At 42.3% G+C, this 18,551-nt stretch overlaps 1 protein-coding gene across 2 annotated transcripts; it reads left to right on the forward strand.

Moving 5' to 3' along the window:
- Positions 1-12,166: 12,166 nt before the first annotated feature.
- LOC6731078 (T-box protein H15) lies at positions 12,167-17,411 on the forward strand. 2 transcript variants are annotated; one of them, XM_002078200.3, is made up of 4 exons: positions 12,167-12,661; positions 14,353-14,806; positions 15,755-16,040; positions 16,426-17,411. In XM_002078200.3, exons 1-4 carry the CDS (start codon positions 12,475-12,477, stop codon positions 17,242-17,244), a joined length of 1,746 nt encoding a protein of 581 aa, XP_002078236.1. In that variant the 5' UTR covers positions 12,167-12,474; the 3' UTR covers positions 17,245-17,411. The 2 variants fall into 2 exon arrangements, with proteins under 2 accessions (XP_002078236.1, XP_044779057.1); XM_044923122.1 differs by lacking the exon at positions 12,167-12,661 and adding an exon at positions 14,010-14,100.
- Positions 17,412-18,551: the final 1,140 nt, after the last annotated feature.

The following is an 18,551-nucleotide window of genomic DNA, read 5'->3' on the forward strand; positions in this document are numbered from 1 at the left end:
TGATGATAAAACATGAAAATGGGCAAACATAAATCTAGCACACACGCACACACAAGATACGCCATAAACAGTCGGACCTCCTCTCGGCTCTTAAATATTCGGCTCTTTATTAAAGTGCCACTGCTCTTCTTCCCCTTTTCCGACTACCACTCTCCTGATTTTCTTGCATACCCCAAACACTTTCACTACCATTTCGGCCAGGAGACAACATTTACATCAACATCACCATCAGCATGAGCATCAGCTTCCACTCAGCTCGTTTCGCTTCTCGTGGTCGTTTGGGCAAAGTCAACTTTCGTTTAGCTTGTAAATAGCTCGTTTTCGCAGACTTCGTAACTCGACGCCATGTTAATATATAACAATTAATCTTAACTAAAAGTATCAGACGCCCACCAGCGTTCCTGGGAGCCTCGGCGTTTATGCGGCAGGAAACAGGATCAAAATTAATCTTGAACTACTACAAATGTGTCTACGCTGAAAGTATAGAAAGCAGAAAAAACTGTCCATTTAGTAAATGGCATTTTTGATATAAGTCATAATGGTTTAAAAACATGTTAAAGTTGTGTTATTGCACTTAATTTTAGTAAGAACTTGCCGTATAAACCTCTTCTCCCTGCAACCTTTTATGCATGGCAATGAGCTCCACGCGGACCACAACTACAACTACAGAGACACTGAGGCAGCAAGGATGCCGTTTACCCGCCCACCCGCACGCCCACTTGCACACAAACACTCAAAGGCAGAGGAACACTTTTTGCACATTACAGTGTTAATGTGCCTCACTGCCGCATGTAAAAAGCCAAGTAATTTAGGCAAGTCTCGCAGAGGCAGCGCAGGAAAAAGGACACTCAGCCCCTCTAGCACACACACACACACACATATACAAATATGTATCCTGAATGGGAGGCACCACATCTGTGTATGTGTGGGTGTGTGCGTGTTAATGATTTTTTGCACACAGCTTCACAACTTGACGCTTTGGGCTTGTCTGCGTTGTGGATCCTTTCTTCTCGTTCTCCTCTCTTTGCTCTTCCGAGTCCTTAGTCCTTTACATATGTGTGTATATATGGGGTATACTATGTGAGCGGGTATAAATTTATATGGGTAGCCTGGTTTGCCATGTACACTCAACGCTATGGGTTCCAGTAAGAGAACTCAGGATTTTTATTGAGTTCTTAGGCTTTACATTTAAGTTGTAACTAAACGAAATCTTGTATATTAAAACAAAATATTTCCAAGTAAATTATTTTGCTTAGTCTCTGCTGCAATTATAATCATAATTCCAGCAACTGTACTTTTAACTGTGTAGCACAGTTAGCCAGCAAAGCCTGACAAATGTTTCTACACAGCACTATCAACACATTTTCATCTCGCTTTGGCTGAGTAAAAATAATAATAAAAAGAAAAACCACAACAAGTCACGATGTCAAGAAAATGTTCCGCTTACGGTGCTGGCCAAAAAGAAATGTCAAGTGTCAATCAAAAGCTCAGCGGGTGCTGTGCATTAACCCTAACCGCCGCTTAACCCACTGACATCCTTGGCATTACCAACCAAAATTTGGTCAAGAAAAACTGTTTATCATATTTTGCCTAATAGAGGCGTTACCTGCCCTCCAAATTTCCAACCATTATTAATTACTCTATTTACCATCCCCAACTGCTCGGGGAAAAATAAAAAGGAAAACCGCCCAGTGACTTTGAGAGCTGACCCCTCGGCTTATTACATTTTAATTGTTTTACAATTTTTTTTGGGTGGCGTCTATTAGCATTTTCGTTGGTACCACGTGGTGCAATTCCCAACAAAACGGTGGAAATGGTTGCGTCCGATTTAAACCATAAATTATGCAGATAAGCATAAGTGTCGGTTACTATGCATGTCTGTTTATACAATGTCTATCTCATTTTTTTTGGCTTAATTGTTTTCGTTGGTCATGCTGGTTGGGTGGCACTTGTAGGGGGCGGGGGGTAGTTATACCGAGTACCCACCATTTTGCTAAGTGTAATGAACAGTTGGGTTTTTGGCTTGGGAAATACCACGTAATTGTTATGTCTCTTGGTGCAAGGTAAGGTTTTAATTTGGTATATGAGGCAAGCTACGGGTTAATTACAGTATTAAAAGGTCATTTGTCTGAGTAGTATTTCTCTTAAATGTTTCTATAACAATTTGTAAATATTAAATGCAAAATGCACTTACAATTTCAAGTTTCTTGGCATAACTCAAAAATCTTTAGTGCCGCTTAAAAATCCATTGTTTGCACACAGACATTTCGGTGTGGATTTCGCAGTTAGATAAAACATAAGAATCTCCAGGAGCAGACAAAACTTCTCGCTGATTATGTAAGCAACTCAGCGCGGCCAAGAAAAACCAATTTAAAATTCACAGCACATTTTCCGCTGCTCGGTAACAATATTGACAAAAAAGGCAGGAGAGAAAACCCCGCACTGCAGCGAAGAAATGAGAGCAGAAGGAAAAGCTGGGAAAGCGGCTGCTTAAAATTCCGTGAGCATCGTTTCACAACTTTCCAACTTGCCAAAAAATCGAAGCGGAAAAGTGGAGAGGCGGATGGAGGAAGGGAAAAATGCAGAAGCATAAATTCTCCGGGGGCGGCAGAAAGTCCAGGAGAGACACCGACACTGAGCGAGAGAGTGAGAAAAACTGGGGAAAATGTGAGGAAAATAAATGAAAATGCTCCAGAGCTCGTTCACAAGAGTGCTTACGGCATCCGCAAGGAGCTGTTGAAGTGGCAAATTTGCGCAGAGCGACGCAGGACAACCAACCGCCCACAGGCCCCATTTTCCCAACCCAGCCCCTTGGATTTTCCCCTGATTTTCCTCGTTACTTACAACAACTACATGCCAGTGTCAACACATACTTGGCCATTCAAGTGGGCAACCCCAAGGAAGCTGGCGACGCCATGTTGGTTTTCTTCTCTCTCTCTCTCTCTCTATCTCTCTCTCTATCTCTCTCTCTCTCTTGGCCAAAAACATTTTTATGGCTCCGACACATAAAAGCCAGAAAGTACCGAATGTCATTTGTTTGCCTTCCTTTCCTTTTCGCCTTTTTTCACGCTGTCTATTTTTGCCTGGGCGCAATTAACCCGTTTTTGTTATTATTTCGACTGTGAGACAATAAACTTTTGTGACAAAAGGCCTTTAATGGCTTGGCGACAAAGTTTCGCAATTTTTTCGCAATTTGCCGCCACCACAACAATTTGCGTTTAATTAACCAAAAGTTTTCCCTCCCCCAAAAGCGTTTAGAAATGAACCTAATGAACGTAGTTCGCTGGCGGGAAAGCCAAATTGTTGTCGAAAGTTTTTGGCTGGCCATAAAATTAATTTTGATGAGCTACGCCAGAGTTTGTCAATTTCTGGGAAATACGCTTTGTTGCGGCTCAAGGAACTAAGCCCAAAATCAAATTAAACCATAAAAGTTTCTAAAAAAAATATAGACGCATAAAACTAACAACCCTCTGAGCAGATCAAGGATCAACTGAAATCGGAAAAGCGGCGTGTAAATGATGCCATCACAATATTTTGAAACAACAGACGCGGCCACATCATCAGTTAAGGGGTTAATAAAGCCAAAAAAAGGGGGCGGGGCCCGTTAGGGATTTTCCCCTAATCACATTCGACTTGGCGGCGGCATAAGGTGCACATTACTCATAAAGCGAGCGCGTGAGATTCGGAGCATTTGTTTGGTTTTATGCGTATAGCATACACCTCCGAAAGTGGGTAGCGCCAACTGGCGCATCAAACCCACCACCAGACTCATCCTTACCCATTCGAAAGCATCCGAAGTCGTAGCCCCTCTGCTCAGGATTATAAAAATGCACTTAAACAAATATTTTCGTAGTTGAAGTAGTCTAAGTTTCGTATCAAGAAGAATTCACTTTGAATGCTACCTTTTGACTAATTTGTTTCTAAGAAGAAACATATTTGCTAACAAACATTGTATTTCTCCCAGTGCACCCACACTGACTCCAATCAGCCTAATCGCTTTGGTTGCGCCACAGAGCTTAACTTTTGCTGAAGTTGCTGCTGCTGTTGGCGTGACTTGTTGTCGCCAAAGTTGAAATTGGCCTGGCCAACTCGCTCATCCACTATACTGTCACCGTGGAATCGAGCGTGTTTCCGGGCCCGGAGAAATGATAAGCAGGCCCCCATCATCGTCTCCATCATCATCATCATCATCTTGGGTGCCCTGCAACACGTGTGTCGCCATATTTGCTTTTATTGCTCTGGTTCCGTTTGTTTATTATGTGATTTTCCATATGGCCAAAAACGCCTCTATGTGCGTGCGCCTTCGAGTTAATCGCACAGAAATTTTTATGTTAATTTTCATAAATTTTATTGTCGCCCCAGAAAGGTATTTTTGATTAGTTTTCCTGTGTGGGATTTATATATATTAATGTGGGGGAGCTGTTGCCGCTTTTTCTCCTTGTAGCTGCTGCGGTTTTTTAAGAGTTGTAAGTCATAAACTTGGGCACACACAAAAATACTTCAAGTCGTGCAGTCAAGTGTCAAATTATCCCAAGGCGCTCGGGGAGTTGTAAACGTTTAGTCAGCGAGTGGGCCAGTCGACAATAAAAAAAAGAAAAGAAACGTGAAAAGGGGGAAAATTCTTGAGGGGAGTGCCGCCAAGAAAGGCGGGAAAGGAGAAAGAGCTAAGTTATTACATTTAGCGGGCACTAAAATGTCGTACAATCACTATAAGGTGGCCTAACAAATTAGAAATGCAGTAAAAAACGCTGAGAGCTGTGGAGATCTGAATCGTAAAGATAAAGATAAAGATTATTATGCTAGCTTGTTTAAACAACAATAGCTAATTAAACCCTTGAAACGAATAGCCGCAGAACTTAAAATTTGATCGCCATGATCTTCATCATATAAAAATCATGTAAATTAACAGTTTCTGTATGTTGGAAATACATATTATCATTATTATCATTTACATATTATATTATTATCAAGCCTTGGTAACTAAAATCTTTTTATATTACTAGAGATCGTCCATCATATTCCAGCGATCATGTATGAAATGTCTGGGCAAAATCACTGCGGAAAATGGAAAAGTGTCTGGGCAATGCGAGTGTGTGATCAATCATCGTGGTTTCTGGGTGGCGTGTGTGTGGCAAACCCAGGGCAAACCGAACTCGAACCCCTGTACAGATCCCTTCAGTGGACCAGATCGATCAGCGTGATTGACAAAGCGACAAACAAACAAACAAGCTAACAAGGACTCACAATATTTGAATAAGGTCCAATTGAAAAACAGTTCCGCATTGTGCGGAAAGTGTCACAATTGAAGCACCGCAGCTGTTTGCCGATCGAATTTTCGATGCTCCCCCCATTAGATAAAAGTATACCTATGATAGATGGTCGGGCCAATTTGAGTGAGTGTTTGGCTGATTCATCGAAGGGCAGCGACTAATGTAATTACCAAGGAGAGTTGGCAGGGAGTAGTCGTCGCATCAGCTTAATCATTCCAACTAATTGCCTGGGGCCGCAAGACTTTCCCGATGAAATAAAAAAGCGCTTAAAAAAAGCGGCTCAAGTGGTCCCCGGGGGAAACAGGACAGGCCAATTATGTTGATGGTAAACAAATTGCGCACGTACCATGGCATCAAAATTAGTAGCACAAGAGCAGGAGACACACACAGAAGTAAAATTAAAAAGAAAGTAAGGAGCTGGCATTGCAGAAGGACACGCCAGGCATGATACTGTAACTGAGCTGAACTGAAAGATCTAATTACGCTAATGACGAGTCCTGCTTGATGCAATTAAACGCTTCAATCGAGCTGCGTGCAATGACGACATAAGGTCAAAGTCGTCCTTTTAAGCCGGGAGGAGTCAGCTGGCAAAGGAATCGAACGCAATATGAATTCATTACAATTCGATAACGAAGCTAAATGCAACGAAGCCATTTAAACTCTGGCTTCTGGCGGCAGTTAAATGCACGCACGTCCAAAAAAATAAGTAAGCACTGAAAGAAAATAGGTGTACAGAAACTTAAGAGTTCAGAAGCAAGTTCCATTTCTCTTAGCTTATGTGGCATGTGGAGAAACAGTATTCAATTTGTTAGTATATGTTGTTAGAGCAATATATCCTTTCTTGAAACAGATGCAATCATATTTCAGTGTCAGCAGAGGGCAGCGAAAAGAGCCTGCTCCCGCCACAATTTAAGCGGATTTAGCGCCTGTTGACGCCTCTCAAATTTCCAGGGACCGCACACAGCGCTTCATTAGCAACACCTACCGAAAAGTGGAAAGGAGGGCGATGCATGTATCCTTTTGGCCAGTGCCTCATCAAAGGGTGTTGCAGCAGCAAGGAGCAGACGGAGCCGAAACCCTAGACGTGCACCAAAAAACCAACATTTCTGGGCGTTGCAAAAGACCTCACATGAGGCAAGCAGATTAAGGCATTGACTCATTTGAATGGACGTGTGAGTGTGGAGTGTGAATAATGAGTGTTCAAAGTGCTAAGGGTAACAAACTCTACATGTAGCAACTGCTTTGGCAGCAAGTTTATTATAATATAAAATATATTTTAAAATTCTTTACATTTCCCATAACTTGTTAAGTATTCAAGAATTACATATCCATAATTTCAAGCGTTTATCGAACAATTTACCCTGTCTTTCTGCCACTTATTGCCAACCCTTTATAAACAGACATATCTCATAAAAATGCCATCATATCCCAACTATAACCCTCCAAATCAATCCCATATCTGTCACAATTGTAAGAATGGAAACCGCCTTGGGCACAACCCAAAAATCCAGCATCCTGAAAACCACACACAAGCAACCTAATTATGATTGATGTGACCGAGCATGGAGTGCTCATTAAAACCGCATCAAAAGTCGAACAATGCAGGGATATAACCCAAAAGGACGCTGCCTCGAATGCAAATCAAATATGAAATTTTTTAATATTTTGTTGGCACAACACAACAAATTTCAATATAATGCCAGGGAACGAACGCGCCGAGCGTGGAAAATGATCTATTGCCGAGAAAAAGGACGAAGGACCGAGCCTGATCTTTTTCTGGGCAGATGCAGCAGCATCTTCGAGGAGTCTTCCCCTTTTCGTATTCGTCTACTATTTGAATTCAATTTAGAGCAAACGGTTCAGCTTGACTTGACTTGTGCCTTGTGGCAGCAGTGAAAAAATAGTATAAAGGACATTTGGTTTGTTTGTTTTCAGCCTTCCCTGCGTTAAATTTATGACAAAAGGACATGTGCAACATTTGCAGGCTGCCCCGTTTCGTTTCGTTTTTTGTTTTGTCTTACCATATCTGGGAACCACCATTTTGAGGCTTTGAAATAGAACCTCCCCAACCTTGGGCCACCATTAATCAACTGCTGCACGTGTTCCAGGCGCTAAGAAGTCAATCTATATAAATGCCAGGATACCCGCCCATTATTCGGGTACATTTTCTTTTGCTCACCTGCAATTAGACGCCCTCAATTATGTTGTGCAATGAATGAAAGTGAGATTGCGGCAAGTGCAAAGGGCTCGATGGACTTCCTACTTTCGCACTTTTACCTCCAGGCTTAAGCTGGGTATTTGTTTTTTTTTCGAACACCCAGTGCCCGAGCACCTGGGACGCAGTTGGTGGGCGCTGGCCAAAAAGGATAATTGCAGAAGTGGGTGTTGCGCCTTTAGCGGCTTAGGACTCCTTCGACAAACAACGGAAAACGCTCCTCCCGGCGGCGGTCAGGTTCAAATGGCAAAGGCTGTTCCCGGGACCAGTTGTAATTGACAACTTAAAACCGAGCGAGTCCTTCGATCAACCGCACTGGCGAAGATCTGTCAAATGGACGGTCCGTTTGATCCTGCCCCAGGAAGTGGCAGAAATTCGCAGAAATTGCCACTACAAATGTGCCGCCCGAGGCAAAATCTTTTGGGGATTAGCATACGCAAATTATGGATAAGTACAATATATGCTTAAAAAATATATAAATAAATATATAATATAAAACTCCTTTAATAGAAAGCATTCAAAAGAAATTTAATAAAAAAGGCAATAAGTACATATATCTCTACATTGCATTTCACATTTCACCGCCTTGTAATATTCTCGCCAATTTATGAATTTTCATTATTGTTTTGCCGCCTGGTCTCCCCAACGGATTGGGTAATAATTACCGGCAAATTGCCGACTCAAAGTGAACTCATTTCGCCCGTTTGCAATTATGGGCACAATCTGCGGCATCTTGAGGATCCAATCCAATCCCCAAGCCGCCGATTTTGCAGCTGCCGGGCAGAGCGAACTCCGGATTTGCAATGTGAAATCGCCGTCTGTAATTGGGCCATAAAAAAATAAGAAGAGCAGGATCCACCAGCTGCCTCGGTGGATATGTAAATTTAGTGTTAAGGTGCACAAAATGGGCGTTTTGGTGAAGATTAAGCAAGAGCAAGCTTGGACTCCAATTGCAGGGGTAAACCTTTAACAAAAAAATTAAGGGAAAACAAGAAAAGGCGTTGCCCGACAATGACATAAATTTTAGAGCAGCAAAAAACAAATAAATAAAGCCAAGATCTGGGGCCACAGCATTACGCATCGTTTAAGTTGTGATTTATGTGGCATAGACAGACCGAAAACCCTTCAGACATCAGAGATTGAGGCTCGGATTCGGTTTGTTAATGAGTCAAATTACACACACAGCACCACAGAGGGGTTAAGAGGACGAGGGGGATTCTGCTGAGTGGCCGCCGAAAGGTGTGACAATTGTTACTGCACACGAATATACACCTATGTATGTATATACATGTATAAAACCAGCCAGGTCGGAGATACACAAAGATTTATGGTGACTGCTAAAAGGGAATTCCCAGAAAATTTGCTACCTTATTCACTTCTGTGGTTTTTTGCATAAACAAATAGCTGGGGAATAAAGGCAGTGTCCAACTTTTAGCGGAATTGCTACCGGGCTAAAAGGAAAAAAAGAGTGGAAAACCCGGAGCCGGTAGCCAAGAGTGCCGGGCATTTATCAAAGCGTCGGCTCCGGTTTGAAGATGCACCCAAACGGCAAACAAACAAAAAAAAAAAACTATATACAACTGGGTCCCCAGGGCAAAGCCCAAAAAGCAAAACCCAACCCAATGAGTTTCATTAATAAATTCCAGAACAAAACAGCCAGACAAACCGGTTGGCCAGCCTTCCTCCTTTTCCCCCACAGAAATATTCATTATTTGTATTTTCATTTTTTTGTGGGCGTTCTCAGTGCAAACAACTGAAAATAATGGAAAATATTTGGTAAATATTTGCGGGTAGGCCACAGGACACGAGGGAAATATGCGTGAAGGATGAAAGATGATTTGGCAAATATCCTTGCCAGACAATGCGGCACCAAAAACTGGAAATGCCTAATGTGATTTGAGGATCTTGAGGGATGGCATCAAGATTCTGTTATGGATTATGAATTATTAAGCTTGTAATTCGATTTAGAATAGGTAGATTAAAAGATTAAACAAATATATACACATTTATAAATAAAATGTAAAGATACAAAATGCTATCAGGTAACAGCAAGCTTTTTCTTACCGTTACAAAGTAAGCCACAGAGTGATATCAAATTATATAAAATGTATTACATGTAATCATACAATGCAGAGTGCACATTTCCCCATATCATGTTCATTTCCAGCACACATGTTGCTGCAATTCCGCTTTATAAATAGAAACTCAATAGTGCTTGGGTTGCTTCCGCTTTTAGTGCTTATCGGGCAGATTTTGGAGTCGAGGCAAGTGCCAAGCGGAAATTCTCCGCTGCCTCGTCTTCAGACCCCCAGAAGAAATGGAAATGGTAATAAAAATAATACGAACACGTGCCTCCCACTTCAGGGCGGCTCAAGTGCTCGAAAAACGAACGAATTGAAAACCCCCTGGATGAAGAAGAACCCTTTTGCAATCGAAGCCCCGGAAAGTGTTATTCGAACTTAAGAAGCGGAAATGCCGCAGACAAAGCAGGGGAATCTCAAGTGAGCAGAGTGAAAAATGAAATTAAGGCCAGCTCAAAACATTAGTTATCTATTGCCGCAAATCATCAATCAAAGTGACCGCCCAGGAAAATTGGAGCAGGAAAATGTATGTCCTTCTTGCTGACCAGAGGAAATTTCCACAGTCCTGCGTCGGCCAAATTCAAAGTGAAAGTGTTCGATTACCCAAAGCGATCGTTAAGTGAGAAAGGGAAAAGTATCGAAGAAATTATAAATTGCCGACAAAGCCGAGGGCCAAATACTTGAGATTTCGAGAGGGAAAGGACATAACAAGGAGAAAGTCAAACGAGGACAGTTAGCCGCACTAATTAACAAGCAGAATTGTTTATTTTTACAAGTGCCAAGTGGCCACTTTTTTTCCGGAGCGGCCGCCCTTTGTTTTCACAACTTGTGTTTTCCTTGGCTTTTGACATTTTGGTGACATACGGGACTGCCACCTAAAAAGACACACATGTAGATGCACAGACGAGCGCAAAATAATAGGAACATTTACATTTTTTAAATTTAAATATAAGCAGTATGATAGGTAGTGTAAATCTGTTTATAGATTCAAAAAATGTACTCTACTTTTTACAACCAGACTTCTAGTGTCTTAAAAATTGCTTTTAAAGTTATCCTAATATTTCATGCTATCGACTGTTTTCATTTTGTAATTGTTAATACTGCTAAAACATTTTATAGCTATCAACTTAGCTGCAATTGTAACCAGAACACACACGACGCATCCCTCCCCGTCCACTTTCTCCATTTCTCCCAGGGCGAAAGTGTCAAAGTGACATGCCCACTTTGTCGCTACCCGACTTAAAAAATGTCTCAAATTACAAAAATCACACAACAAGACGGTTTGTTCCTCGCACAGGATAAGCGGGATTAGTCAGCTTGTTAGTTAGTTTGGATCTGCGCGTTCCGTTTTTCAGGATCGCAGGATTTCCGTCATGGCAATTGGCAATCCAAGCGATACGTAATGAATGTGACGAACTGTCAGTTGTTTCGAGTTTCCTTGTCGCAGCCGCATTTTCTTTGCATTTTTTAGCGGGTTAATTGGCACTGACAAAGGTCTTGACTTTTGCCTGGGAAACATAACAATTTGTTGACATCTGTAAATATTATGGGGGAATTTTCCAGAGGAATAGCTTCTAGCATACAGCGTATACAAAAAAAATACAAAACAAACTAAACTAAATCATAAAATAGGTAGTTGAATTCCATCATATCCTCTTAAGTATTAAAAAAATATAACTTAGAAAATATATATGTCTTGACTTATTCCTACATTGACATTGATATTTTATATTTTCTAATAGAAAAAGTGTTTTAAAAAGTGTTCTTTTCTTTGCCGAAATATATTATATTTCTATAAGCATGTAGATTATACAAATTCCTTTTGCAGCTACATTTTAAATAAACTTCTAGCTATTCTTGCACTCTTTATCCATGTTTTTAGAACACAGCAAAATATCTCGAGCTCAAACTAATAAATTCCCAACGTCCCATTGCAATAACCTTGACTCAAGGTCCATGTCCTTGCAGATAAATAAGAAAGGAAAAACAGCAGGATGCAACTGCAGAAAAAAACAGAGTCGAATAACTCACTCAAAACAGCATTGAGTGAGACACGGAACGTGTTGGAAACGAAATGGAACAGACGGAAGATGGAAGAAAACGTCAGAAGAGGAGATAACAGGAAATGGAATGCGACGACAACGGCGAAAAGTTGTTTAAAAAAAAGACCAAGAAAAACCGCAAGCAAAACGTTGGCACTTCATAAATGGGCGAGAAAGAGAGGCAACAAGAAACAGAAAGAGATCTCGCTATAGAGGAATAGAGAGGTGCGAGGGAGAAGGCCAAAAGCGCCGACATTTTTAATTGTAAATGAGTTATGACGCGTTCGTCAGAGAGAGAGGTGAGGCGAAGAAAAGAGAGGGGCGCAAGTTGCTGACAGCGACGCCTTTCTCTCTGTCGCACGTTCACTCCCCCGCCGCTTTTCCAATTGGAAAACGAGAGAGCGAGTGGCGTTTTCACTCAGAGTAAGCGGCCATAGGGCTGTCCCGCTTGCACTCTTGCGTGCACGGCTTGCTGTAGGGTGGTCTCGCTTGCACGCATAGCAACCATAAGAGGAAAAACTGGTTTCCCGAGTTTTGCGCCTGCCGTCGTTTTTGGCTTCTCAGCGGCAACAATTTCCTGACACAATTCAGTTCGTCGTCGCCTGCCTTCCGTTGCGCACACACTCAGTCCGCGAGTTTCTCAGTTCGCGTGCGCCAAAGATAAGCAAAAGAAAGCAAGAAAGATATAAAGATACAAGATACTTACACCTTGAAACACACACATACCCCTCGAGTTACCAAAGCTAAAGATGCATCTAGCTTTATAAGTGCCAAGTGTTGAAAAGTGACCAGATACAATACCCCAATACCTTTCCAAGGTATTCCCTAGTTAAAGCCCCATTAAGAACAACATCATACCCTTCAAAATGCTGGTTGGATCTCATCCGTATTTGTGCAACGGGGTGCCCGCCGCCCCCGCAGCACCAAATGCCAGTGGACAGACAACAACAACGGCTAGCAAAAGTGCCGCCGGCTCAGCGACGGACTTCTCCATCGCCGCCATCATGGCTCGCGAAGATGCCTCCAGTCGGGAGTCCTCAATTCGCAGTGCAAGTAAGTCGAGATACATTTTGAAATTATCTTAAATAAGAAAGGAATTCTGTGGGAAGCGGTAGAATCATCAATAGGTTGATAGAAACAAATTGTTCTTCAAAAAATATATTTTGTTATGCATCAAAAATTTAATGCCTTGAAGATTCAGTATTTCGATTATATAGTGCTTTTAGAACAAGCTGAGCTTAAGTTTAACAGACTTACAGCAAAGTTACCTTCAAAGTTCATTTATTAGATGCAAAATATCTTTAAGATACTTTCTTTTGTGAAGTCCCAAATACCATAGGGTACAATTGTCTCGTTTATAACTTAATTTGATGAGCTGCTAAGGCACGGATATCATTTTCATATTACAAGTTCCCTAATTCAACAATCTTTAATCATAGTAGGTAGTTGTTTATGTACAAAAACTTACTTAGCATACCAGCACACAAAAAACTAGAAATTGCTAAAACAAAAATGGAATTTTTATACGATTAATTCAAATTAAACGTGATTAACAACTCAACGCCCAAGAAGAGAACCGCAAACTTGACCGGCGAATGCAAACATTATTAGCCACAAGACAATCGCTAATTGATTGCACAACAAATCTATTAAATTACTGTTGTCGCTTTGGGTGCGCAGAGTTCCATTTAATTGCTAATGACAATTAGCAGGCGTTCCGGCCACGTTAAAAGAGAAAAAAACTAGTTCTCTCTGGCCGACGGCATTCGCAATTAAGTCCGAGCCAAAGATCGCGAATCAGATATTTATTAGCGAACACTTGCAGCGCTCCTTTGTGGCCGATATTATGATAATATGCAAATTGTGCACAGCATCTAAGCGCACGGAATTCATATTTAACAAAGGCCGCTAATTATGTTAATTAATTTTCAACAATGTGCTTCATTTTATTAATTTTACGAGGCGCAGAAAATTAGCGACGGCCGAAACCAAAACAAAATCGCAACGAGGTGTTCGTATTTTACGATCTCTTTATCAAATATGCAGCTTTTTTTAATTTCATATTTTGTTTTGTTTATTTCTGTGGTCGTTTTCCGTTTGCTTACTTTGCATTTTAACACCTACCGTCTGGGCTCACCTGCAAAAAAACGGGCTGCTTAGTTCTTCCCATCACTTTGTTACCATTTTCGACTTGTGAAAAGTGGAAAGCGTATGCGAGAGTTCGCCCATGGATAGGCCCAAAAATATTATTCATCAACTTTTGTGCACACACCTTGAACGAAAGCCCTCCGCTTTTGTTTATGCAATGGAAAAGAGCAATCGCAGCTAGAGTTTCGGGCTGTTTAATTGCCGATTTGTGTTCAGTTTGCCAATTAAGCCAGCGGTCGTCGTCGCACTGTCTCATTGCAATTGAAACGCGAAGCGAAGCGGAAACTCCAAGAATATGAGACGACTCCACGCTGTCTGCCGCGAAATCAGCTCCACCACTCAATGTTGTCAACGGAAACACGGCCTCGCTTTTTGGCCAAATGCACAGTGGAAAAATCGTTAAAAATACGCACAAGTTATGCCGGAAAAAGTGTTGAAAAATATAGGAAACATTGTGTTTAGTGGAAAATATATATTAGATTTTACTTAGCGCTTTTTCCCATGTGCATTGCATTTTAATTTGCATTAACTCCCAACGAACGGTGTAATTCAGATTTAATTTTCAATTTTCGCTTTTTCCTCTCGTGTCATTTAAGGTCCCATTTCGGTGGAGGATGAGGTTGACGTTGATGTGGTCGACTGCAGCGATGCCGAGGAGCCACCAAGTAAGGCGCGTCGTTTGAACCACCATCAGCACCACCAGCATCACCAGCACCACCACAATAACAACAACAATAACAACAACAACAACAATGTGGCACACAAGAGTCGCCACAGCGGTGGCGCCGTGGCACAAACAGCTTCCGCCGAATCCCAATTGAACACCAGCTCGACCAGCAGCCAAGGACGCTGCTCCACACCGCCCCAATCCCCGGGAACGGAGGACAGCGAGGAGCGTTTAACACCGGAACCGGTGCAGAAGGCACCCAAAATTGTTGGCTCCTGCAATTGCGACGATCTGAAGCCGGTGCAGTGCCACCTGGAGACCAAAGAGCTGTGGGATCGCTTTCACGATCTCGGCACCGAGATGATCATCACCAAAACGGGCAGGTAAGCATCCAAACCAGCAACCAGCCATCCATCCAGCCATCCATCCATCCAAACCATCAGTCAGTCAGTCGAGTTTAGTGCAAACAGGCATTAGTTTTAAATGGGGGAGCAACGTGGGAGATTTTGGGAGGTAAAAGTTGCTGCTACCCAAACCGATTCTCTTTTACACAATGTTTTGCATTCATCACTTTTCCGCAAAACTTCTTTATTGAAAAATCAAGTGTCTGCGTGTTCAATCATCAAAGATGTTCAGCCTAAGTCAGTTTTTATTTTCAATGCCCATAAATTGGCTCGCCAAATGGTTTTTGCAGTGTCAACAAAAATTTCATGCCATTTGAGGGACTGTGTGGGGTCTGTTTCCTCCAAAAGGGAAACTGTGCAAAAAAAGGAAACATTTGTGTACCTGCGCAGGAAGAAAATGAGAAAATCAGAGCTATGGGCGTTGCTGTTGTCAGCGGGAGAATGGGAACAAGTTCAATCCGAGTGACCACGGGTTGTCCACACCTTTGCTCCCACACACCTGACCACACGCACACAGGTCACACAGATAGATATATATATACACCTTAATGATATTGTAAAAATCACACCTCGCAGTCGCAGACATCAGGGCGGTCCCCGATGTCCGCCTTTGGCCTTTTTGGCCGGAGGTTATGTCACCGGGTTTTGGAGGGACATTAAACCACAGGATGTAGAAGAGAGAGAGGGATACACAGGTTTGTGACTCAAAGAATGAAGGAAGAGTTTCGCTTTTGTCTTCATTGTCTGCACTTGTCAAAGCAGGGAAAATCGAAAAAGAAAATATGGGAAAATCTGGTTGAAGCCCCAGTGTCGGGGCCATAAATAGTCGACTTAACTAGCTGTGTGGCAATAGCAATCCCCAAAAAAGGGAGCATTCAATGAAAGCAAAAATCTAATCGAATTAATTTCATTTGTTACCTCTTCCAGACGCATGTTCCCCACTGTGCGCGTCAGTTTCTCGGGTCCGCTGAGGCAAATCCAGCCCGCCGATCGCTACGCCGTCCTCATGGACATCATCCCCATGGACTCGAAGCGGTATCGGTACGCCTACCATCGCTCCGCCTGGCTGGTGGCCGGCAAGGCCGACCCCGCCCCCCCAGCACGCCTCTACGCCCATCCCGACAGTCCCTTCAGCTGCGAGGCGCTCCGCAAACAAGTTATCTCCTTCGAGAAGGTGAAGCTGACTAATAACGAAATGGATAAGAACGGACAGGTGAGTTGACTTGAGATACCGAGATACTGTGATACTGAGATACTCAGATGCGCAGATACTCAACTGCTGAGACATTCAGATGCTGAGGTAGCGATTAGCCGCGAGTGCTAAATGATTGATAATTTGCAACACGAAGAAATATTCGCCAAGTTGCGAGTCTGGAGACCTTCGTTGATTAATGTTGCATTGCTGTGAAAATGGAAAATTTTCGTGTTTAATTTAAGGAGAGAATTTTTCTAATTTTCGAAAAGTTTTAAAGTTTTTTAAAGATAACTTTCATCACGCGTATCAATCATATTTAGCACTTTTCAAATCCCTAGCTAAATCTAAATTTCAATTGACTTACTACAATGAAACCCTTTCCCTCTTCTCTATTCCCTTCCAGATCGTTTTGAACTCGATGCATCGGTACCAGCCCAGAATCCACTTGGTGCGCTTGAGCCATGGCCAGAGCATTCCGTCGAATCCCAAGGAACTGCAGGACTTGGATCACAAGACCTATGTGTTCCCGGAAACGGTATTCACCGCGGTGACGGCCTATCAGAATCAGCTGATCACCAAGCTGAAGATCGATTCGAATCCGTTCGCCAAGGGCTTCCGCGACTCCTCCCGCCTCACCGACTTCGATCGCGATCCGATGGAGGCGCTGCTCCTGGAGCAGCAGCTCCGCTCGCCACTGCGCCTCTTTCCCGATCCGCTGATGCAACAGTTTGCCGCCCAGGGTGATCCCTCCTCGATGGCGCTGTTCGAGAAGGCGCGCCAGCATCTGCAAATGTTTGGCGGCAACTCCCCCTACGCCCAGCTAATGATGCCGCAAATGTACCAAGCGGCAGCAGCGGCAGCCGGACCTCCTCCGCCACCCCCCGGCCTGGGCGCCTTCCACATGTTCCAGCAGCAGTGGCCCCAACTTACCGCCGGCTTTTTGGCTAGCGCCAATCAGCAAGCTGCCGCCGCTCAAGCCGCCGCTCAGGCACAAGCGCAGGCGCAGGCGGCAGCCGCAGCGATGGCCGCCAACCGGACGCCCCCACCCCCGCCCACTGCATCCACGCCCTCGTCGACGTCGTCGGGATCGCCGTCGCCCGATATGCGACCGCGCCAGTATCAGCGGTTCAGTCCGTACCAACTGCCAGGTGGTCAGGGGCCGCCCTCCTCCGCCGCCGGCTCGCCGCCCGCGGTAAACGCCTCCCGCAGCCCCGCCCACTAAGTTAACAGCCCATGCCACCAAGTTCTTGCCACGAGCAGTATTAAAAAGTGAAGCCACTGGGGTTAAAGGTCGTCTTAAATGCAAACAAGTTCCTGGAATACAGCATATACTTTAAAAAAAAGTTCAAAAGTTACAATATTTTGGTTCAGGATATAGGAAATCAGATCTGGCAAATATTAATGCTGAGTTTCTTTTCAGTTCATGAAATTGCTTAAACTTTAGCTTTATTTTTTAATTTAGACGACTTTTAAACCCAGTGAAAACTAAACAAAAAAAGATAGCCATCTTTTTGAATGTTGTAAATTATTTGTTGTTTATATGAAGGCAAAGCAAAACTTTTCTCTATTTGTTGTAAAAATCTTAAATTATGTATAAGCTGTACAGTTCTTCTCACTTTCCCCTAGAGAATTCTTGTAATCTAGTTTAATTTATTGTACAAATGTTTTAATGTTGTTCGAAAACTCATCTCAGTGTAAAGTTAGAACGAAATTCACTCAAAAACTATGCAAAACAAAAAAATATACATATACATAAATAAAACGCTGCACGATTGTAAACTATATATAGCTATGTAGTGTAAGCATAAATCGTTAGTAATGCTATTATATATAATGATATATTCATAGTATTAACAGTAAATTCATAGACGCTTCAGTTAGTTATATTTATCCGGCGAAAACGTAAAGATTTATTTAGCATAAATTAAAGGAGAGTAAAACCATAATCTGTATTCAATGTGAACGCTAAAAAAAAGTGAAAACACGAAAAATATTTAAACAAAAATTATTAAACAAAAAATATAAAAAAAAAACACAAACATACAAAAACCAATCAAAAATAAATAAAAATATGTGAACCAAAACTAGCAACGATTTTTTAATTGGGATTTTTATAGGATATTTGAACAGAACATTATAGATCTGAATGGTTTCAATTTTCATTTTAAAAAGCATTATGAATGCCTACAGCTTTTGGTAATTAATAATAATAATTTTTCAACAATTTTCACCACATCTCGAGTATCGCGAGACTCAAATTACTTTCCCTCTATAAGAAATACTCCACATAAATTACGCATTATAAAGCCCATGACAAACACTTCAGTTCGCAGGCATGCAAAGTAGCCAGAAATCCTGTTTGAATTTCTCACACATTATCGCAGATATATCCTGTTCCACATAGGCGTAATTCCTTGGGTGCAAGTGTCGTCCTGCCGGCAGAACAAATTGAAAAACAGACTGAAGGGGACAGGGAATATGTGCAGCTCAGATACAAAGATACAGATAACCAGATACACACTCTCGTGT

This window comes from Drosophila simulans, chromosome 2L (assembly GCF_016746395.2).
Source record: "Drosophila simulans strain w501 chromosome 2L, Prin_Dsim_3.1, whole genome shotgun sequence".
Lineage (NCBI taxonomy): Eukaryota > Metazoa > Arthropoda > Insecta > Diptera > Drosophilidae > Drosophila > Drosophila simulans.

What these genes read in the sequence shown, in the direction of transcription:
- LOC6731078 (XM_002078200.3), top strand. Translation starts at nt 12,475, where the DNA reads ATGCTGGTTGGATCTCATCCGTATTTGTGCAACGGGGTGCCCGCCGCC. An exon ending in GTCCTCAATTCGCAGTGCAA is followed by an intron (nt 12,662 to 14,352) that starts GTAAGTCGAGAT and finishes GTGTCATTTAAG; the next exon opens with GTCCCATTTCGGTGGAGGAT. An exon ending in ATCATCACCAAAACGGGCAG is followed by an intron (nt 14,807 to 15,754) that starts GTAAGCATCCAA and finishes TACCTCTTCCAG; the next exon opens with ACGCATGTTCCCCACTGTGC.